Source organism: Delphinapterus leucas, chromosome 16 (genome assembly GCF_059928025.1).
Source record: "Delphinapterus leucas isolate spDelLeu-1000000601 "Yukka" chromosome 16, BTC_Dleu_Yukka2, whole genome shotgun sequence".
Lineage (NCBI taxonomy): Eukaryota > Metazoa > Chordata > Mammalia > Artiodactyla > Monodontidae > Delphinapterus > Delphinapterus leucas.
The window spans coordinates 9,825,513-9,848,330 of record NC_143144.1 but is presented as its reverse complement, the minus strand read 5'-3'; the positions used below and the strand labels follow the sequence as shown (position 1 = coordinate 9,848,330).

General features: G+C 46.8%; 1 protein-coding gene and 1 pseudogene across 2 annotated transcripts in view; one reads left to right on the top strand and one right to left on the bottom strand.

Annotated features, from left to right (window-relative positions):
- Positions 1-215: 215 nt before the first annotated feature.
- NID1 (nidogen 1) overlaps positions 216-22,818 on the top strand; it is a 96,976-nt gene continuing 74,373 nt past the window's right edge. Inside the window, exons 1-2 of one of the 2 annotated variants that reach the window (XM_022553117.3) lie at positions 216-675; positions 22,255-22,554. In XM_022553117.3, coding sequence (XP_022408825.3) covers positions 451-675; positions 22,255-22,554 — 525 coding nt within the window. In that variant the 5' untranslated portion in view covers positions 216-450. The remainder of the gene's footprint in view (positions 676-22,254; positions 22,555-22,818) is intronic. The other variant, XM_022553118.3, reaches the window with a different exon arrangement.
- Positions 4,261-7,340, bottom strand: LOC115803707 (charged multivesicular body protein 1B2-like; annotated as a pseudogene).

Below are 22,818 nucleotides of genomic sequence, written 5' to 3'. Positions count from 1 at the left end.
GGGGTGGACTGTGTCCCCGAATCAAGGGCATTTCCGCGTCGCCCGATCTCCACGACTTTGCCCTGGGCCGAGGATAATGGTGCAGAGCCCGGCCCTCTGCTCTTACTCCCGGAGGGGCCGTTCGGTGGGAACTGGGCTGGTTTCGGGAATAGCGGCCACCAGCGCCCATCACCCCTCGGGGAAGGAGGGCTACCCGGGCAGAACGGCTGGGGGATTAGGTGTCGCCCCTCGCCCTCCCCCTCGCGGCCATTGGGCAGCCTCCGCGGCGCGCCCTGTGGACGGGGCGGGGCCCTCCCCATCTTCCCTCGGTTCCCTCCCCTGTTTCCCGGGGTGGGAACCTCGGGAGGCGGGATACGCTGAGGGGCTGCCGAGGGGCGTCCGGTTACATCTCCGCCTTCCTCAGCCTCCGGCCGCAGAGCCCCTCGGTTTGCGGGACGGCAGTCCGGGAACATGTTGGCCGCGGTACGCCGGAGCGGAGCTGCGTGGACGCGGGCGCTGCTACTGCAGCTGCTGCTGGCGGGGCCCGGGGTTTGCCTGAGCCGCCAGGAGCTCTTTCCCTTCGGCCCCGGGCAGGGGGACCTGGAGCTGGAGGCCGGGGACGACCGCGTCTCCCCAGCCCTGGAGCTGAGCATTGCGCTCCGCTTCTTCGACAAATCCGACCTCAACTCGGTCTACGTGAGTGCGAACCCGGGCGGGAGATGGGGGCAGTTGTCTGGGAGGGCGCGGGGGGCTGACGCGGCGTCGGAAGGAAGGCCCGGGCGGGCCGGGGGCGCCCGCGGAGCCGGACGGACGTGAGCGTCATGGGCGGGGACCCAGACCCGCAGGCCGCCGGGGCGCGGGGTGCGGCGCTCGGTCTCCAAGCCCAAGGGGGCTCCCGCCTCCGCCCGGCCCGCCGACACCTCCCCGCCGCCTGGTCACTGTCGTCCGAGGTGCACTCGGGTCTGGGGAGCTCGTCCCGTCTGCGCCGCCCTGCGCGCGCCCTGCCCGACTCCGGGACACCGCAACCCCGCGACCCCGGACCCCGGGACCCGGGCGGCGTTTCCACCCTGGCGGCTGTGGACCGCATCACCTCCGAGAAGTCGGTCCGCGTCTCGCCATTGTCCCCTGCCTTTTGGGGACAGGACCCGGTGCGGTTGGGACCAGGCGCGGGCGTGGGGCAAAGGCCAGAGCTGGGTTGCAGCCGGCGCGCGGGCCCTGCGACTGCCGTAGGTGCCGGGGCAGGAAAAGACCGCCAAACCTGGCTCTCCGACCCGGGAATGTAGCCGACAGCCCCTGCATTTGTGTGTGTGGACTCCGGATATGCCTTGGCAATGATTCTGCTCTCAGTCCAGAGTTAAGGGCTGGGAAAGGGCGCCCCGGTGATCCAATTTCCTGTAGCTGAGCACTGTCACCATGGGGGGCGGGGGGAGGGCGGCCAGATGGGGAGCGGGACAGGGACTTTTCTCTCTCTGGATCCTTCTCTGAACTGGCCGGGCTCGGGGACGCTGTCAACTTGGTAAAGTCCTTTCGTGCCGCCGCCTGCCGCCGCCGCGCACCATGTGGATTTCATATAAAGCTGTGTGCATTCCAGAAGTGGAGGGAACAACGCCATCAGCGGCTGGAGCTTGTCCTGCCGGTGAAATGGCTGTGCTCGTCTTCTGGCCGGGGCAGATCTCGCCCGGGACAGCACCCACGTGGAGCTTGTCGGCTTTGCCCAAAAAGAATGAGTCCTCGAAGTCTCCACCGACAGAGGGTGTCCCCTTGTTGGTTGACTGCCCTGACCTCCTTGCACAGTCTGGTGTAGCCTGTAAAACCCTGTCTTAGATTTTTAAATGCGTAAGATGAAATCCACAGGATTGCCAAGGAGATCAATTCTGTTGAAAAATGAGTTAAAATATTTTTTAAAAATTGTATTAAGTAATATATGCGGTTTTTTCCTTCTAAACCGTATTAAATAGCAAGGTGTAGCAGTGGATCCAGTGTACGATCAGCTAATGCCGGAACTTTCAAGGTCATGGGGACTGTAAACAATATTCAGAGACACCTACTGTGACTATAAAGTGATAGGAGAATATCTGTGACTTCTGTTAGTGGCAAGGTCATTAAGTGCTAATACTACTGTGTTTTGTTGCCTACATTTATAATGGAAGGAAATGCTAAATACCAGTTACGGGTTACTGAAAATTAAAATGAAATTTCTTTCTCTCTCTAGGTTAACAGACCCACTGAATTCTATTCATGAACGCCTATGTTAAATTAGGGCCCTCCGCCCTTCTTTACTTGTGGCATCAGACTAACCGTATTACGTTCTAAAGACCTAGAAAATCGATTGCTAAAAAGTGATTCCTGTCAGTCCACACCTTCTGAGCCAATTTGGGTTTTTAGTCTGCATTTCAGTGAGAAAGACTCCCAGAGCTCTCTTTGCATCTTATTTCTGTGCTTCAGGTTGGGTTCCCAGGAAGGACTCTGAGATGGAGATGAGCAGGTAGGTTATTTCTTTAGGGTGAGCTTCGCAGATCCACAATTGTAGAAGGGAGGGCAGTGAAGAAAGATTGAGCAGAGTAGTGGAGCTGCAGTGCAGGCCAGCAAGGGCATCCAGCCAGTCCCCTGGGAGCTCTGGGGGTGGGATGGCCTTTCAGAGCTCTCTCAAGTCTCCTGAGAGGGCTGGACCTCCATGTCCTTACAGTGATCAGTGATTCCATAAGGGCTGCCCTGGATCCAGGGGTGACCCTCGTGTGGGGCAGTTTTTTCCACGGAGGCAGTTATCGAAGAGGAGGGCTGAGGACTGCATTCCCAGGAGCTGAATGAGGATCTGGTGCCACATCACAGCACCCACCACTATTTGTAGTTTTGTAGATGCTGTTTTGAGCTGATGGAAACCCTCACATGGCCCTGAGTGAAAGGGTGAATTGACAGGAAGTGTGAGCATGAACTAGATGGTCTGTACTGTTCTGGGCATTAGATTAAGAAAATCAAAGGAAACCTGCTGAGAAGGAAAGTGATTATTGGATGAGTATATCTACATGTGTCAGGAACTTGCTAGTTTTATATTATTTAATCCTCAAAACAACGTGCCCCCTTTTTTTCAGATGAAGAAATAATAACAATAATTAGTAATTACCCAAGGCCATCGCATCAGTTAAAAATACTCAAACTAGGGCTTCCCTGGTGGCGCAGTGGTTGAGAGTCCTCCTGCCGATGCAGGGGACACGGGTTCGTGCCCCGGCCCGGGAAGATCCCACATGCCACGGAGCGGCTCAGCCCGTGAGCCATGGCCGCTGAGCCTGCGCGTCCGGAGCCTGTGCTCCGCAACGGGAGAGGCCACAACAGTGAGAGGCCCGCGTACTGCAAAAACCCCCTCCCAAAAAACCAAAAAAAAAACCCAAACTAGGATTTCAGCCCAAATCTGTGTCTGACTCATAATGCTTTCAAGCATCAGACCTAAAACATGTGATGGACCCAAGGGAGTGCTGTGAGTTAGAGTAGTGAGGAAAGATTTTACAGAGGAGGTTACATTTAAGACTTGAAAGACAGGTCCATTTTCAGTAGGCGGAGGGGGAAATGGAGAGGCCATTCATGGTGGGAGGTACTGCAGGGGTAAATGCATGAGGATGGGAACAAGCTTGCCATATGCTGGGAAAGTGAGGAATATGACCCCACTGGAGCAGAGTGTTTTTGTGGGCATAGGAGGGTTCAGTCTGGGATAGGCAGTGGGGTCAGGGGATAAATGTATCAGTTAGCTCTTGCTGTGTAACAAACAGCCACAAAAACGTCAGTGGCATATAACTATAAGCACTTGTTGCTCATGTATCTGGAATCTGCAGGTGGTGGGCTGATTTAAGGTGGCTTCAGCAGGAGCAACTGGGATGATCTGGTTCTGCTCTGGGAGGTGGTGGGGGAGGGAGGTGTCTCAACCTCCACAGCTGTTTTTGCCTAATATGGTCATTAGCCATGTATAGCTATTTTAAATTAATTAAAATGAAATAATATTAAAATTTCAGCTTTTGAGTCACACTAGCCACATTTCAAATGTTCAACACCCTCACTAGTGGCTAGTGGCCACTAGATTGGACAACGCTGCTGTTGAATGTATCCATCACCACTAAAAATTCTATTGGATGGTGCTGCCTCAGAGGGCCAGCTTAAGCATGTCCTTTTTCATGGAGATGTCAGAAGCATAAAAGAGTAAGTGGAAATGCATAGTGCTTTTCCAAGCCTTCCCTTGGGTCATGCCTCCTAACATCTCAGGGACTAAAGCAAGTCTCATGGCTGAGCCCAGGGTCAATGGGTGAGGCAGGTCATCCCGCCGCCCCCCACCCCCCTGCGCTGTGGTGGTAACAGGCATGGATACAGGGAGAGCTGAAGATGTGGAGCCAAACGATGCAATACATTACATGGAGGGTCATGAAAGACGGCTCCTGGAAGGTTAGTGGTTGCTGGGTTATACTGTCTGTAGCTGGTCACAAGGCATGCCCGTCTTTAGTAAGATAAGTCTGGCAGTGGTTTGCAAGACAGCATGAACAAATGGACAAGAAGAGTTTGGGAGCAGGAAAACCAGTCCCATAAGTTACTGATTTATCAGATATGCAGGAATTAGAGCGTACAGGAATGGGGCAAGGAGAGGAGCCGGTGAACCTGAGTTGATCTAAGATGCATCAGCAAGGTTTCTGACCAGTCACACATGGAACGCGGAGGAGAAGGCAGGGAGGGAGAGGCTCTTGATCTTGAGGCGTGCGCGAATGATGAGATGGTTGGCAGAGCTGACTTGAGTGAAAAGGCATTAGTCCAGGTTTGACTCGGTGGTGTTAGAGACCAACAAGGGGACCAGAACATGGAGATGCCCTGGAGCTTGTAGACCTTCAAAAGAGCAGTTAGGTTGGAAGGTGAATGGAAGCCTTGACACTGGTTTATGAGGGGAAGTAGGAAAGCAGGGAACAGGCTGAGAGCTGGGTTTGGAGCCCTTGGAAAGGGTACGATTAGTGATGACCCAACTCATCAGTTTTAACAGTGCGGTCTGGGGACTCCTGGGCGTCCTGGAGACTTTTTCAAGAAATTCACAAGGTCAAAACTCTTTTCCTGGTAATACGAAAACGTTGTTTGCTTTTTATACTCCCATGGTCTCATGTGTATATAGTGGAGCTCACTAGAGGCTACAGGATATGTGATATCTACATGTGTTGTGATATTTATCACAACAGATTGAATGTAGAAGGTAGGAGAATCCAGCTATCTTCCATTAAGCCAGACATCAAATTGATTTGCACAAATGTACAACAACGACACTTCTCTCCCTAGGTACTTTTGGGTTTTATTTTCTTTAAAATTATGTTAACATGTAATGAGTTCATTATTATTTAAGTATTATAAATATTTAAATTTTTCTCAATTTTAATTTCTGGTATGATAAGTATTGATCAATATAACCTATATAAACATGAGATTCTGGGGTTTCTTTAATAATTTTTAAGAATATAAAGGGGTCCTGAGACCCAAATGTTCAAGAGCTGCTGATTTGATGGTATCTAGACATCGTATGCCTCTGCCTTAATTTGAGAGCTGTTCCAAAGCAGAGGGTATTGCTGGGGAATATTCCATGGTGGAGCGAGGGGCCATCTTGGTTTCCTAACTTGACCCTGTGGGCCATTGCATGATAAGATCTGATTCTCCACGTGGAGTAATCTCTTTATTTGTAAATCAGCACAGTCCCAGTGATGAAACCAGTCATTCTTTGGACCCCATCCTGAGTAACGAGAGGGGAGTGGGCCAGTGTTTAAATCTAGTACATGATTTGATTACATATGATGTTATTCATGTCTTGATTCATAAACATGGAGAAATGAATTAGTTATTGTTTAATAAGTTCAGTTTGGGAAATAAAATTCTTTATGGCTATGAAAAAATAATAAAAGGATATCCTTGGAAGCAAAAAGATTGTATACTGCTCTCCTGATGCATCTCCTCATCTCCCTTCCTCATGACTGTCTGTCTGTCTCTCTCACACACACACACCACATACATCTTCTACAAGCTGATTTTCATTATACCACTTACATATAGGAATCTTTCCTTAAGTAAGGTAAATTTAACTCTTAAGATCTTCTAACGTTCTTCCTATTTTTACCCTACCTTCTCTGCCAATACAGGCCACTGACTTTCTTCAAAACTTGCTTCAGGGACTTCCCTGGTGGTCCAGTGGTTAAGGCTCAACATTTCCATTGCAGGGGGTATGGGTTCAATCCCTGATCGGGAAGGCGCGGCAAAAAAAAAAGAAAGAAAGAAAGAAAGAAAATGTTGCTTTATTCCACCAACCTTACCAAGGAATTCTTTTTTAAAAAATTATTTATTTATTAAGGTCGCACTGCGCGGCATGTGGGATCTTATTTCCCTGACCAGGGATCGAACCTGCACCCCCTACATTGGAAGGCGAAGTCTTAACCACTAGACCGCCAGGGAAGTCCCTCGTGCTAGATTTTTTTTTTTTTTTTTTTGCGGTACGCGGGCCTCTCACTGCTGTGGCCTCTCCCGTTGCGGAGCACAGGCTCCGGATGCGCAGGCTCAGCCGCCATGGCTCACGGGCCCAGCCGATCTGCTGCATGAGGTATCTTCCCGGACTGGGGCACGAACCCGTGTCCCCTGCATCGGCAGGCGGACTCTCAACCACTGCGCCACCAGGGAAGCCCTGTAACTTACTCTTTCTTGATCATGCAGACAAGCAAGTCTCTTAGAGTTCATCCTGTTCCATTGAAGCAACACTTGTGCCTATAGAACCTACTGACCCCGTGGTAGTTGCATTTGACATCAAGGCCAGTTTCATCTGCCATTTCTTGAAGCAACATATCCACTTGGTTTTGTGGTATATTGTTAGGGTTGTGGAGTGACTCATCGTGTCTTCCCTTTGTTGCGTTTGAACCTTCAGCATTTCCAGTTGGTGTTTACGCGTGTCCATCAGGACAAACATCTTTTCATGGAGGTTCATACCCCTCCATGTAGCATCCGCAGAGCCAACCAACGGCCGTGAACTTTGTCACCTTGCCCGTAGTCTGAACTCCTGCTGCCACAGCAGGAGCCCCAGCGCTCACACTCCAGAAATTAATTGCTTGTTTCCTCTGGTGGATTGCATTTTCAATGTGTGTTCTTGCCACTTCTGGATTGCTCTTCTAAATGGCCTTTTTAATCTTGGCCTTTCCAGCCTTTTCTTCTCTCTCATATTTCTTGGCATTGTTGTTAAGTTCTCTGACAGCAAACTACAAGTTAAATAGGTGTTTCTCCATATTCGACATGGTCCCGTGACTTTTTTGAGGAGGTGCAGGTTTGATGGGAGGGTACATGCAGCCCCGTCCTAGTCTTGAGCTGCAGGCCGGCCTGGCTCCCTGAGATTGTGTCGTATTCCTCTTGACATCACTCGTGGACCTGCCACACTTACTGGCACATAGGAAGTTTATCGTTAAGTCCGGGGCCACCACCCGTGGTTATGCAGGTGGTTTGCAGCACAAGGCTCTGACTGAGGGGACAAACCAGCTAAAGTCCAGCCCTCAGGCCACTCACCAAGCCCTGAACCTCAGCATGGGCCTGGGGCCATTCAGAGGAAGGGGTACTTGCTTCTAATTTGCCCAAAGGCGCCCTCTGGTCTAACAGTGGCCCTGGCTGAGTCACAGAATACTTGATAGAGTATTAATTTCTAATGGGGGCTAAAGTGAAATTGATGAATCAGGTTGATTAACCAACTTATAATTGAGGTCCAGTCACTTCATATCTCACCCTCTTATTATTCCAGACCTCTCTTATTATAAAACAAAGAGGTTTGATAAGATTATCTCTAAGGTTCGTTTTGTGGTGGATCTTTGGTATTCTCTGATCAAGTGACCAGGTGTTGAATATATACCCTTACTATGTACAGGACGCTGGCTGTTATTTCTCATATAATGCAGTGCAATGTTGAGGTACATCATCTAGTCATTCAACAAATATTTGATTTGTTGCCTAACATGCCAGGACCAGTGCTAGGCTTTGGAGATAGAAACCAAAGCAGTGTTGTTTCTGCTCTTTACAGTCTAGTGAGGAAGACAGACATTAAACTAGTAACGACACTGTGATAAGTGCAATGAGGAAGAAGATCATATATTGTGGTGAAACTGAGCTAGACCTTCTCCACCTGGAACTAAAGCATGGGTAGGGGGTTAGCCATGTGAAAAGGGGAAGGGGCAGAATGGCGCCTCGTTACTGAGTGTGAGGCCAGGAGCTTGTAGAGAGGAGGAGCTTGGCATGTCTTCAGGACAGAATGAAAGCCAGTGTGAGTGAGGGTGGTGGTGCAAGAACTGGGGGAGCTAAGTCAGACCCGGACACTGCAGCTCAGAGCCCTCCAGGTGTTTCCCTTTGCACTTAATGACATCCAGCTTCTCACCACGTGTGGTGACGGTACAGTCACGCTGGCTCTCCATCGTCATCCCTTATTACCCTGGCAGTCCTCACGTGCTGGGCTCCAGCCTCACTAGCCACTTTCTATTCCTCGGCCACAGCCAGCTTGTCCCACCCAGGTGTAGACACTCCTCTCCCCTCTGCACCGTCCCGTCACACAGGTCTCTGCTCACATGCAGACGCCCGTGCGTGTTGTTTTGTTGCATTCTGTCTTGATTTCATCTAGCATGTATAGCCACCTAAAACTAGTTTGTTTACTTGTGTGTTGCTCATCTTTCCTGTTAGAGTCTGAACCCTTTGAGGGCAGCGTCTGACCTGCCTTATTCACCGCTGTCTCCCAGGTACACACCAGGAGTAGGGTCCGGGGCACATAGTGGGTGCTCTGTTATGATCTGTTGAATGAATGAAAGTATGAATGAACGCTAGGTATTCATTACTTTATTCTGTGAAGCAGTGGGATGCCATTAGAGATTCAAGCTATATGAGTCACATGATTTTTTTAAAAATTTTTATTTTATACTGTAATATAGTTGATTTACAATGTTGCGTTCATTTCAGGTGTACAGCAAAGTGATTCAGTTATACATATACATGTATCTATTCTTTTTCAAATTCTTTTCCCATTTTAGGTTATTACAGAATATTGAGTAGAGTTCCCTGAGCTATACAATAGGTCCTTGTGGGTTATCTATTCTAAATACAGTAGTGTGTATATGTCAATCCCAAACTCCTGATTTATCCCCCCCCACATGATTTATTTGTAAAAGATTTCCATTTCCTCAACAAATAAATGGCATGGGAGAAAAAGGAGGGAGAACTGCATAGATTAAAAGAGGCTTAAGAGACAAGCTAACCAAATGTAAGGTAAGGATTTTGTTGGATCCTGATGGAAACATGGAAACAAAGTGGCCGTAAAACACATCTTGGAGACAAACTGCTTTTCTAGGAGAGATACATATGGAAATATGGACAGGTGAAATAATTTGATGCCTGGGATTTCATTTAAAATACTTCAAAAAAGAAAAAAATAAATATGCACATGTGTGGAAGGAATAGATAAAGCAAGAACTAGAGTGTGTGGATAATTTTGGTGATTGTTCTGTGTGTGTTTGAAAATTCTCCCTTAAAAGTAGTCTAATTAGGGCTTCCCTGGTGGCGCAGTGGTTGAGAGTCCGCCTGCCGATGCAGGGGACACGGGTTCGTGCCCAGGTCTGGGAAGATCCCACATGCCGCGGAGCGGCTGGGCCCGTGAGCCATGGCCGCTGAGCCTGCATGTCCGGAGCCTGTGCTCTGCAATGGGAGAGGCCACAGCAGTGAGAGGCCTGCGTACCGCAAAAAAAAAAAAGAAAAAAAGTAGACTAATTATAAAAAGGTTTTAAAAAATGATGCTGCCTGTGGGTAAAGGACTTTTAGGGGAGGTGTGGAGGAGGAAGAGTGAATTCCACAGCTAGAGACCTGTTGCCAGGGTCCAGGGGAGGGTGACGGTGGTGTGTGGACATGGGTTGTGGGTTCTAGAGCTATTTGCAGGTGAGTGCAATGAGGCTTGCTCATGTGTTATCTCATCTGAGACACGCAGCAGCCCTGTGAGGTCGCTCAGGCAGGTGATAGGATGAGCCCCCTATTAGAGAGAACACTGACACATGCAGCTAAGGGCCTTGTCAAAATACACTCAGCTCGGGTCGAGGTAGACCTTGAACTCAGATCTTCCCACCCCTAGTTCTGCGGTCTTTATACTATGCCACCTTGGATACCGACTTCTTCCCCTCCTTCATTCATTTATTCATTTGACAGTTTCTCATCAGCACTGTAATGTACAGACTTTGGGGCCAGGTGTGTGAGGCTACATCACACAATGAGTGATATCACACATGATCCCTGCTCTCACGGAACTCACACTGCATCACATCACTCCCCATTGCATTGCTTGTGAAAAAAGTTGGTTCTTATCCCTTAAGGAGCAGGTTTCTTAAGTGCTTTGTCCTCAGGTAAATTGTTTTCTTAAATATTTTTTTTTTTTTGGCCGTGCTGCATGTGGGATCTTAATTCCTCAACCAGGGATCGCACCCGTGCCCCCTGCAGTGGAAGTGCGGAGTCCTAACCACTGGACAACCAGGGAAGTCCCTTTAAGTTTTAATGAGAAATGTTTTCACACACACACACAAAAGGGGAGAAATTAGTATCATGAACACCCATAGACACATTACATAAAGGTAACTGTTGTTAGCATTTTCCCTATTTGTTTAATTTCTCTTTACTCATGTATCCAAAGTAACAATAAATTACAGTCATCATGACATTTCATCACTAAATATTTTACTATGCATTCCTAAGACAGTAACAGCATTTCCCTACCTAACCAGCATACTATTATCAAACTAAACAAAATCAATAATAATTTCCTGTTATCAGTTTATGCCCAGTACATATCAAATCTCTCCAGTATCCCCAAAGCTGTCCTTTATAGCTAGACTCATTCAGACTGGGGCCCAAAGGATGACAAGCATTACATTTGGCTCTTTAGTCTCTTTTAATTTTTTATTTTATTTATTTATTTGGTTGCACTGGGCCTCCTTAGTTGCGGCTCGTCGGCTCCTTAGTTGTAGCACGTGGGCTCCTTAGTTGCAGCACGCCAACTCTTAGTTGCGCCATGCATGTGGGATCTAGTTTCCCGACCAGGGATCGAACCCAGGCCCCCTGCATTGGGAGCACGGAGTCTTATCCACTGCACCACCAGGGAAGTCGCTAGTCTCTTTTAATTTTGACCAATACGCTCCCCCTTTTTATTTCTCACATTATTTAAAAGTCACAGCTTAATGTCCTGTAGAATGTCCCACCTTCTGCATTTGACTGTTTCTTTGTAATGTATTCTAGCCTGTTATTCCATCTCTGTATTTTCTGAAAACTGGTAATTTTGAAAATATTCAGGTTAAACATTGTTTTCTTTAGAAAACACGTAGAATTTTATTTTTAAATTAATTTGGGGAATAGTAAGACAATGCAAATTGTTAACAAAACTTGTAAAAACAGTGTTAAGGGAAGTTTCCTTCCTACCCTGGCCTCCAGGCCCATCGTTCTCTCCCCAGAGACAATCACTATTCATGAATTTTTTATCTCTTTGCAGAGAGAGTCTCAAATGTACAAACATATGTATGTACACATTCCCCTTTGTTTTCTACACCTCCTTGATTTTCTAAATAACAGTGTTATGAGATATAATTTACCTACCCTAAAATTCACCCCTTTAAAGTGTACAGTTCAGTGTTTTTTGTATACCCAGGGACTTGTGCAACCATCACCACTGTCTAACTCCAGAATATTTTGCTCACCCCCCAAACAAACCCAGTATCCTTCAGCAGTCATTCCCCATCTCCCCCACCTCCCCACTGCCCTGGTCCCTGGAAACCACTAATCTACTGTCTGTCTCTATGGACTTGTCTGCTCTGGACGTTTCACGTAAATAGAATCATACAACATGTGACCTTTTGTGACTGGCTTCTTTCACTGAGCATAACATTTTCAAGCCTCCTCCACTTTGCAGTACTTAGCAGTTCCTAGTCCTTCTATGACTGAATAATATTCCATGGTTTTATTTTTCCTTCCATGAGTTCATGGATATTCAGGTTGTTTCTCCTTTCTGGCTATTATGAATAATGCTGCTATGAATGTCCGTGTCCCAGTTTTCGTGTGGACATCAGCTTTCAGGTCTCTTGGGTATATACCTAGGAGTGGAATTGCTAGGTCATACGGTAACTCTTATGTTTAACATTTTGAGGAACTATCAAATCGTTTTTCAAAGGGACTGCACCATTTTACATTCCCACCAGCAATGTATGAGGGTTTGAATTTCTCCACGTCATCATCAACACTTGTTATTATCTGACTTTGATTTTAGCCATCCTGGTGGGTGTGAAGGGGTATCTCGTTGTGGTTTTGATTTGCATTTCCCTGATGATAGTGATGTCGAGCATCTTTTCATGCTTATTGGCTATTTGCATATCTTCTTTGGAGAAATGTATGTTCACATCCTTTGCTTATTTTTGAATTGGGTTATCTGTATTTTTATTGTTGAGTAGGTTAAACATTATTGAACAAGAATACTTCATGAATGAAGCCATATATGTCATAGTGTATAGTATCAGGAGGCAAGTGATGTCTGGTTGTTGCTCTGCCATCTGCTCGTGTTAAGGTGATGACAGCTAGATCATGTCTGTCGTGTTACATTTTCCCCCTTGTAAGCAGAGAGCAAGCTATGGGGTGATACTTTGTTTGGCCTTATGCAGCTGTCCCCTTGCCCACCAACCTTTCACTTAATGTCTATAGCAACCATTGATGATCTTTGCCTGAATCAATTATTAAATTAGCGGTTGCCAAATTGTGTCTTATTTTGTCTTGTTGTTTACTTGTTGGTTTCTAGCATTCTTTCTACATTTATTAGCTGGCATACTCCTGTAAAGAAGAGCTTTCCCTCATCAACTGGGGCTTTTGGGTTACACTGACATGGTTTGTTCTGGAAAGGCAGATAAGTGCTTAATTCTTTCCCTATAATTTCTGATGTTCCAATTAAGGGGCTGGTGTTGAAATTAAGGGATTGGTATAATCCAAATTCAGGGAGTCCTGGTGCCCTAGTCAGCACAGGTGAACTTCTGATATCTCTATCCAAGGTGTTAAGGAGGGGCACACTTCTCCCCAGAGACTGAGGGTTTGGACAAGGCCCTTCTCTTGCCTTTCCTGATCACCTCCTGTTCTGGAATGCTGAAGGACACTTCTACCTCTTCTTTTTTTTTTTTTTTTTTTTTTGCGGTACGTGGGCCTCTCACTGTTGTGGCCTCTCCCGTTGCGGAGCACAGGCTCCGGATGCGCAGGCCCAGCGGCCATGGCTCACGGGCGCAGCCGCTCCGCGGCATGTGGGATCTTCCCGGACCGGGGCACGAACCCATGTCCCCTGCATCGGCAGGCGAACTCTCAACCACTGCGCCACCAGGGAAGCCCACTCCCAACCATTTTTAAATGTTGGCAGATAATCTCAGGTAGAAATTTCCTGCAGAAGAGATGGGTAACTTATCCTGAGTCTCTCATTAGACATTAACTGGGTTAAGTTTAAAACACTGACTCATCTTTTAACTATTACTACCAGGTTGCCCCTTGTTTTTATCTGCTAATCCTTTTGCTTCTATTTCTAATTCAAGCCAGAGTCATTTCTCTGGTTCTGTGGAGTTAATAGAAAATATTTGCAATTTAGACTCAAGAGTTTCGTTCTCGCATTTCTGGTGTATGATCTTAGGCAAGTCCTATAAACGGAAACTCATTTTTTTCTCAAATGAAGATGATATTAATGCATGCTTTACTAGGTTCACTACAATAACTGGAGTAAAAATGCTTTGTAAACTGTCAAGTACCACTCAAGGTGGGCAGGCCCCAGGTCCCCTCTGGGCTCTAGGCTGGAATCAGTTAACCTCCATCTTGATTGTATCATTAGTTCAGGCTATTTCAGGGACTTCTTTCTCAAGTTTTTCTTTTCTTAGGCCCTTTTCATTTTCTAGGTTTTTCTAGCTGCCCAGTCTCTATCTGTGGAGCCATCCCATGAAGCTTTGCAACTTACAGGACTTTTGCTCCCTATTTCTCTAAACTAGGTGGCTGAATATAACAGAAAGAGCACCGGTAATGGACTCGACCAGATGTGGGTTCAAATCTTGGTCCCATCACTTGCTGGCTGTGTGACATGAAGCTAAATTAAGTCTCTTGTCATTTCCTTGTCTGTTTCATACACGTGAAAAGAGGGGTGGTTGTATTAAATTAAAAAAAAATGCAAACAGCTTTAGTAAAGGGCCTCAAACCTAGCAGTAAGTGTTTGCCTCCCTTTCCTTCTTTGGCCTAAATTATTTTACCTTAGGTTCCTGCTTCTTCCCACCCATGGAGTTTGCTTTTGCAACTGCAAGCAATTTCATTGTCTTCCCAGTACTGCTCTTTGCATTTCTAAAAGGAGCCCATTTGTTTCTTATTTGTGCCTACCTCAAGTATTCTTAACCACATCTGTTTTAAAGAAGGCTTTCCCCTCAGGGTTGCAGGGGAAAAGCATTCTGCCCTGGGGCCTGCTACCAGGCTCATTGAAGTCAAAAAAGATGGCTGTTGTTTTGTTTCACTTCCTCAGCGTTTGCTTGAATGTAAGGAATCTAACACATAATTTTAATGTATGGAGTATCTGCATTTAGACTTTCTCCAGGGCTTCATTTGCCTGTGAGTTCACTTTAAAGATGCACAGGAGATTGGAAGTGTTTTTTTTTTAAGTGGGGGCCACTTCCTCATCATGAGTTAGTGCTCTGTCGCCTCTTCTTACTGTCAGCTGAGTTGAAACAATTGTTAGTGAGTGGCTCCAACTGTTAGCCCTGTGAGGCTTGCATTTTCACCCAGGGGCGTTTTGTGATGTAATTGATGGTGCAGCTGGTTGAAGAGCCTGTTGTTTGGTGTGTTCCTTGGGGTGAGTGAATAGGTGTGTTCTGTACAGGGCTGTTAAGTTGCGCTAGTAACACGCTGAGCTGAGCATTAACTTTGCTGAAGGAGCTCCTTTTTCCCAGTGTGAACTGTCAGCAAGATTCAGGGCGGTATTTACGTTGGTCAGTGTGCTGGAGGTAGCTGTTTTTCAATAAAGAAGCAATGTATTATTACGCTACCAAAAACCTCAGCGAGGCAATTTTTGGTTAGAGTTACCTTAAGACAATAATATAACATCGTCATCATCGTCATCATTATTACTTTAGCCCTCAATAATACAGACAGACTTTCTCAGGAATGCATTCAATTCATAGGAGTTTTGGGACTTCCCTGGCGGTGCAGTGGTTAGGACTCTGGGCTTCCATTGCAGGGGGCGTGGGTTCGCTCTCTGGTTGGGAAACTAAGACCCTGCAAGCCGTGCAGTGTGGACAAAAAAAAAAAAAAAAAAAATTCACAAGAGTTTTGCCATGTTATAGTTACCAAGTCCAAGCTCATACTGCTCGCTGAATGACAGGCCAATAAATCGAGAGAGGTGTTGGGACAAGGAATAGTGACTTTATTTGGAAAGCCAGCCGACTGAGAAGATGGGGGACTAGCGTCCCAAAGAACCATCTTCCCTGAGTTAGGGTTCGGGCTTCTTTTATACCAAAAGGCAAGGGGGTGTGGTTGGTTGGTGCCCACTTCTTGGTGCCAGAATCCTTTGTTCTTGCAGCTGTCCATGTAGGTCTGGTGACAATGTTCCTATAAACGTCCAACAGGACAAATGTTATTCTCTGTTCTGCAACTTTTTATCTCTATATGAATGGAGAAGTGTTATACCTTTAAAGTTCAAAGCCTTGAGAATGGGCTGTCCTGTATATTTCAGGCTACAGGCAACGTTCTTTTTTGTTTTGTTTTTTAATAATAGATCTTTATTGGAGTATATTGCTTCAAGGTTAAAATGAAAGAAACAGATCCAATATAGAGTTAGATTTGTTCTTCCCTATTACATAATTCACAGCAAGGAATGTGCTGGTGCCACTGGGACTCAGGGCTCCTAAGTCAGGACTCCAAGGTGCTAATTGCGAACTGTTAAAAGATAAACTGGGGCATATTAAAATTTTTAAGCATTTATTTGAGCAAAAATCGATTTGAACCGGGCAGCATCCAATCTAGCAGATAGAAAGGAGCTCCGAGGAGCTATGCAAAATGAAAGACTTTTATAGGCAGGAGGGAGTGGGAACAGGGAAGTTATCTGGCCAAAAAAAGCAGGTCCTAGTATTGCAAAGTTACTTTTCTTTAGGGGAGGGCAGGGGTCTACCCAGCAGATGACCTCACTAGTGCTGATCAGGTGGTTTCTGATTGACTGGTTTAAGATTCCATATAGACTGGAAACTATAATTAAGCCTCAGTTTGGTGATGTGGGGCTTAGCATAAGCGACTCCATTTTGGGCCTGTAAATGGCCCAAAGATAGAGAGAGGTGCAGATGTAAAGGAGCTGGTGCTAAACCCTGCTTGGGGAGGGCAGGAGGGCTTCACAGGGAGAAATGGGACTTTGCCACAGACAGGAGCTGAGTGAGGGTCTTCAAGGCCGAGAGGACCATAAATGCAAAAGCACGCAGTGTTAAGTAGGTGAAACACCATGGTGAGTTTGGAGAAGTGTAAGCAATTAAAAAAAAAAAAGCTCCAGCGCATCTATTTCTATTCTAGACTTTTCCTCACCAACATTCATATCAAAACTAAAACCTGGTCCTATAATCCACGTAATTTTTCAGCTGGCACAAGTGGTGAACAGAAAATAATACTGGTGACTGCTGTATAATACTTATGTTTAATAATTGTTTCTTTCTGGACTCCGGGCCCTGCACCTGGTGCCTCAAGCGTCTGCAACTTTTGGTTCCTGTTAATTACTAAACCTGCTTTCACCAGCACCTTCTACTCATTAACACAATCTAGCGCGCCCAGTGCAACTAACATTCCTGAAAATCTCTGGTAGAGGTGAGGCAGGGGTTGTGAGGGAAGGGGTGGACCTGGGGAAGTCTGGGGAAGGAGAAATTCAGACAATGAACATGGGCCCTCCTCCTCGCACAGAGCATTCATGTGGGCTTAGCTATAAAAGTTAACTGCCTTTCTTTAGAAACTTTAAACTTTAGATTCATCACTTCATTATCTATTTTTTAAAGTTCATTTTGAAAATTTTAAACATATGCACAAATAGAATATTATGATGCAGTCTCATGAATCACTCAGCTTCAACATGTATCCATTTATGGTGTGTCTAGTTTCACCTATATCCCCACCTATTCTTAATATTCTCCCCTCTTACCTAAACTGAATTGGTTTTAAACAAATCCTAAACATTTTATTTCATTGTAAATATTTCAGAATGTATCTCTAAAAAAGTGACTTTTTAAAAACAAAACGGGGACTTCCCTGGTGGTGCAGTGGTTAAGAATACGCCTACCAATGCAGGGGATATGGGTTCGAGCCCTGGTCCGGGAAGATCCCACATGCCACGGAGCAACGAAGCCCCTGTGCCACAACTACTGAGCCCACGTGCCACAACTACTGAAGCCCGCGTGCCTAGAGCCTGGTGCTCCGCAACAAGAGAAGCTACCGCAATGAGAAGCCCGCGCACCGCAGCGAAGAGGAGACCCCGCTCGCGGCAGCTAGAGAAAGCCCGTGCGCAGCAACAAAGACCCAACGCAGCCAAAAATAAAAACAGAAACAAAAAAACCCTGCAAAATCATGATCACACCTAAAAAGTTAACAGTATTTCCTTAATGTCATCCAATATCACATAGGTTCATAAAATATTTTATTTGGCCTTTCAGTTGACTGGTTTAAATCAGGATCCAGGTGAAGACCACACATCACATCTAGTCGATAGGTACCTCACGACTTCTGAAATCTACAGGTTCCCCTCACCTTTTTTCCATGCATTTATTAAAGAAACTGGGTGTTTGTCCTTCAGGATGTCCCATATTCTGGATGTTGCTGGTCACATCCCTATGCTATCCTCTAAGTGTGCTTCTGTCCCCCGTATTTCCTGTAAAGTGGTAGTTACATCTAGAGACTTGCTCAGACTTGAGTTATCGGTTCACATTTATGCAAAGTGTTTTAGTAAATAGTGTCGCACTCCAGCGGGAGAACCGCGGACACATAATGCTGTGGCCCTTCTCGAAGCTCACCAGGCAGTATTTCTCAAACAGCCTTGGGGGCTTCCCTGGTGGCGCAGTGGTTGAGAGTCCGCCTGCCGATGCAGGGGACACGGGTTCGTGCCCCGGTCCGGGAAGATCCCACATGCCGCGGAGCGGCTGGGCCCGTGAGCCATGGCCGCTGAGCCTGCGCGTCCGGAGCCTGTGCTCCGCAAGGGGAGAGGCCACAACAGTGAGAGGTCCGCGTACCGCAAAAACAAAAACACAGTCTTGGTGGGAGGCTTTATCCCTATGGACCTCCCCTGTGCACTTCCTGGAGGTAGTCGGGAAGGGAGGGAGCTCAGTGTGCCAGGCAGGGGATAAGCTCTGTAGCTATGGCACAGACCAAGACGGACCTGGTCCTGCACCGCAAGGGATGTACTGTGGCGGTGGGGAGAGCGTCCAGAGCTGGCAGACGAGTCAGTGAGATCTCTACAATCTGTGGTCTGTGCCCGGAAGGACACAAATAGGAGGCGGAGATATAAATGGGGGCCAGGCGTGAGGGAAGGGAGGAGGAGGGGCCAGCCAGGGGAGCCTACACTGGATGGATGGAGGAGGCTCCCTTAGAAGGTGTTAATTACTTCAGCTGAGCCCTGGAAGAGGTGAGAAAGAGCCCGTTATATGGGTGCAGGAGGTGGGGAAGAGGGATGTTGGTGGTCGCAGGGATGGAGAAAGTGCCGTATACTTTGGAGGCCGGACACACAGGACATGGGATGAGAAGGAGCAAGGAATCAAGGCCGCGTGCCAGGTTTCCTGGCTTAAGCAACTGGGTGAAGAGCTGTTATGGCGACAGCCCTGGGCAGCTGGACAGGCGGCTGTGTGATTTTCTCTGTGGTGCCCAGACTAGTCCCTTTGGAGATGGTGTTACCGACCTGGGTCCTTCGATTCTTTTTTTTTTTTTTTTTTTTGCGGTACGCGGGCCTCTCACTGCTGTGGCCTCTCCCGTTGCGGAGCACAGCCTCCGGACGCGCAGGCTCAGCGACCATGGCTCACGGGCCCAGCCCCTCCGCGGCATGTGGGATCTTCCCGGACCGGGGCACGAACCCTTGTCCCCTGCATCGGCAGGCGGACTCCCAACCACTGCGCCACCAGGGAAGCCCGGTCCTTGGATTCTTTAATCAATAGAAATTGATAAAAAACCAGACAAGAAACTCAGGCAAGGCTTTAGTGGGACTTGTGCTGCAGCTTGAGGGGTAAAAACAAGAAACAGGCGCCCTTGCTTGTTCTCCTAGGGGGACGCGGTGAGCTGGTCCCTTAAATGGGGTGAGGGTGGGAGCGGATTGGTGGGTCGGGCCTGAGGGGTGGCTTAGGTGGCCTACCCACCCCCTTGGTGGTGCTGTGTGCAGGGGGCATGTGCAATACCCTGCTTTGCTCCAGGGGCCTCAGAAGTGGCGATTGGTTTGTGGCCTTTTTGTATCGTATTGTTCATAATTTGTCCCAACTGCGCATGCACACAGTTATTTTTAGTCCCCTATAGTGCCTTTGTATTCTCTTGCTGGAGGAGACGTCTGTCCAGGTCCAAGTGCAAGCCCCCCGGTAGAGGGTCCCAGGTCCTAGCCTGTCTCAGTGGTACCCAGGTCTGTCCTCCTGGCCTCCTAAGCACCTTTTAGACCCTTCCCTTTGTGCGCCTGCCCTTCTATTGAATTGCTCGACTTGAACAAGACGGAGAAAAGGAACTAGGCCAGTAGGAGTATCATGAGCTGGACAGATTTGTGAAATAAGCCTGGCACCCAAATGTAAAGGAATATCGTTCATCAAGTTGGCCATTAATTGTTACATTTGGAGAAAAACAAAAACAAAACTGAAAACGTTTACTAAGAAGTTTAGGAATCAAATGAAACTTCCGGGTGTTCTGTATATGACATCTTTCTTCATTATCATAGACAAGTGAGTTGAATGTGCCATAAAACTGCCTGAAAAATAATTTTCCTACTAATACTAATGAGGGTTATCTGGTCTTTGTCCAAAGCATTTGCAGGCACGGCATCATGCTTCTTGTCTAAAAACTCAATTCCTAAAGCATTCCTTGTGAAAATAGAAATTCCTGTGCCCAGATTCTCAATAATGTAAGGCACCGGGAACATTTTCAAAATTGTTGGCCTGATTTAAATTTCACTGGAAAACAGCTTTTTAAAACCAAGTTGTCTGTATGTGGCTTCCATGTGATCACTTCCCACTGGCAACTGGTAACTGCCAACTTCTGGTGGCTTGAGAAAGTGAGCCGTTTCCCACGCTCCCACACGGCAACCCAATCAGGATGTTTGTGCTGGGAGATGTTTGGATGGGGTGGAGGCGAAGAGGGCAGGAGACCAGCTGGACGAGGCTCCTTCCCTGACTCCCTTCTCTGCGGCCTGTCCATGCATTCTAGAAAATCATTGCTGGTGCCAGGTGATGATGGAAAATACGTCACCTGAACAGTTAACAGACAGTGACACTTGGTAAAAAGGAAGGATCTTGCTAGGTCCACACTTAACTCTCAAACCTGTTCCTTTCCCTTCTCGGGACCCAAATTGGCTCCATCACATCGAAGCTTTTTACCTGGTTCTTGGCATGTTGTAGAGTTTGGTCTTAAGTTCCTTTCCTTCTTGTCGGCCGCTGCCCCCTTCTCTAGGAATGAGGTCTGAAGTGACTGAAGGATAAGGCCGTGGGAAGGATAAGTAAGTGACCTGGAAAACCCACAGGCCTTCTCATGAACTCCTGAACAATTGTAACTCCCTTTGCTGCTGTGTTCTTCCAGTCTGTAGCCTCTTGAAGCTCAAACTAGGGCCATAGGCAAAGTCGCTCCCATTGGATTAGGGATTTTTTTTGTTTTTAATTCATAGACTCCAGAAGTAAAAAGATCACTGGCGTGGTGTTCTCTGTCACCAGTGAACTGTGCACTAACAAGGATGTGGGAAGGGCTCAAAGAGGCCCAAGCACGCCCACTGCTAGGGGGCTGTAGTCCCTTCCCCATTTTCCCAGGGAATGTGGGTTTTAGCTGGATAAGAACAGTGAAATCTTTTCACAGACTATAAACTGGTTTCAAGAAGTGATAACTGGTTTTAAGAAGGCTGTACATGTAGTGATCAAGAGGGCCGACTTTGAAGTCGGGCTCCTTGGGTTCAAATCCCGGTGAGGCCTCTTATTGGCAACTTTGGACAAATTGATTAACTTACCTCATTTTCCACCTCAGAAAAATGTGGATAATAGTAATAGCTAGTTTTACGGGGTTCTTCTGAGGATTAGATGTTAATAAGAGGTCTGGGACATGGTAAACATTCAATAAATGTTAGCTATTGATCTAATTCATTAATCTGTTCAAAATAACGCCACCATCGTGGCCCATTCACGTTTACTTCTTGACACTTGTTTGCTTATTGTCTTATCATCTGTTTGTGTAAGTCCATCTCCATGTCTTTCTGGATTGTGGGTGCCTTGAAGGCAGAGCCTGGGTTCTACTTATTTGTGGACCCACAGTGCTTAGCACAGCCCTGGTTTGTAATGATTACTCTGTTGAGTAAATGAACACAGTCTTTGATGATGACTTATGTTTGAATGGTCCTTCGTGTGCCACAAACCACACACATGGGAAGCCTGAGATGCGAAGTTTAAGACCCTTGTCCAAGGTCTGCTGACTATGCCAGAGTCAGGTCCTGTGATTCTTGCCCCTGTTCCTTCTACCAGGCCGTCCTCCCTAGGAAAAGAATGCTGAGTTTTACAGTCCTGGATCATGTCTTTCTCCAATTTTTTTGTATTTGACAAACTGTCATGTTTGATACACTATGACAGCATTCTGTGAATGGGAGCTCAGTCTCCCTGAAGAAGATGTCGTTTCTGCACATCTTTTTTTTTTTCCTTTCCTTTCTTTCTTTTTTCAAGGAAAAAAGAGCTGAGATAATTTTATCTTTACGTACTCTACAAGTGCAACTATTGTGTACATTTGAGATTAATTGCAGTTAACGGAACTACACTGTTTTCCTCTTGAATCTCACATAAGTGAAATCATATACTGTGTCTGGATTCTTTTGCTTGGCTTAATATTTGTGAGATTCACTCGTGTTGTTTTGTGTATTTAAAAAAATTACTGTATAGTATTCTATTGTATGAAATGGCCAGAATTTATTTACCTGTTCTCTTGCTGATGGGTATTTGGGTTGCTCCCAATTTTTGATTGTAAGTTTCTGCACTCCTTTTAATGATGTTTGGCTTTGTACAGATTACCACAAATGGCATTATTGCCATGAGTGAGCCCCCAGCCGAAGAATCCCATCCTGGGCTATTCCCACCGACCTTCGGAGCAGTCGCCCCTTTCCTGGCGGACTTGGACACGACAGATGGCCTTGGGAAGGTTTACTATCGGGAAGACTTATCTCCCTCTGTCACTCAGTTGGCAGCCGAGTGTGTCCAGAGAGGGTTCCCGGAAGTCTCTTTCAAGCCCAGTAGCGTGGTGGTTGTCACTTGGGAATCCGTGGCTCCCTACCAAGGGCCCAGCAAGGACCCTGCCCAGGAAGGCAAGGTAAGCACCCACCCAGGCACAAGGGCAAATAGCCTAATATGTTGGCTTTGTACACTTTGGTCTTCTGGTTTGTGCTACTCTGATGTACACCACACCCATGCGATTGATAAAGATTGGGCAGACATCCAAAGCAAAATCTAGTAAGCTGTTTATTGCAGGTCTGAAACTTCCAAAACCTTATCTGCAGGGCTACTTAAATCTATGCTGTAATGACGATTAGATGTAAAGAAAGCCAATTCCTGAGAAGATTGCCACATGGCAAGA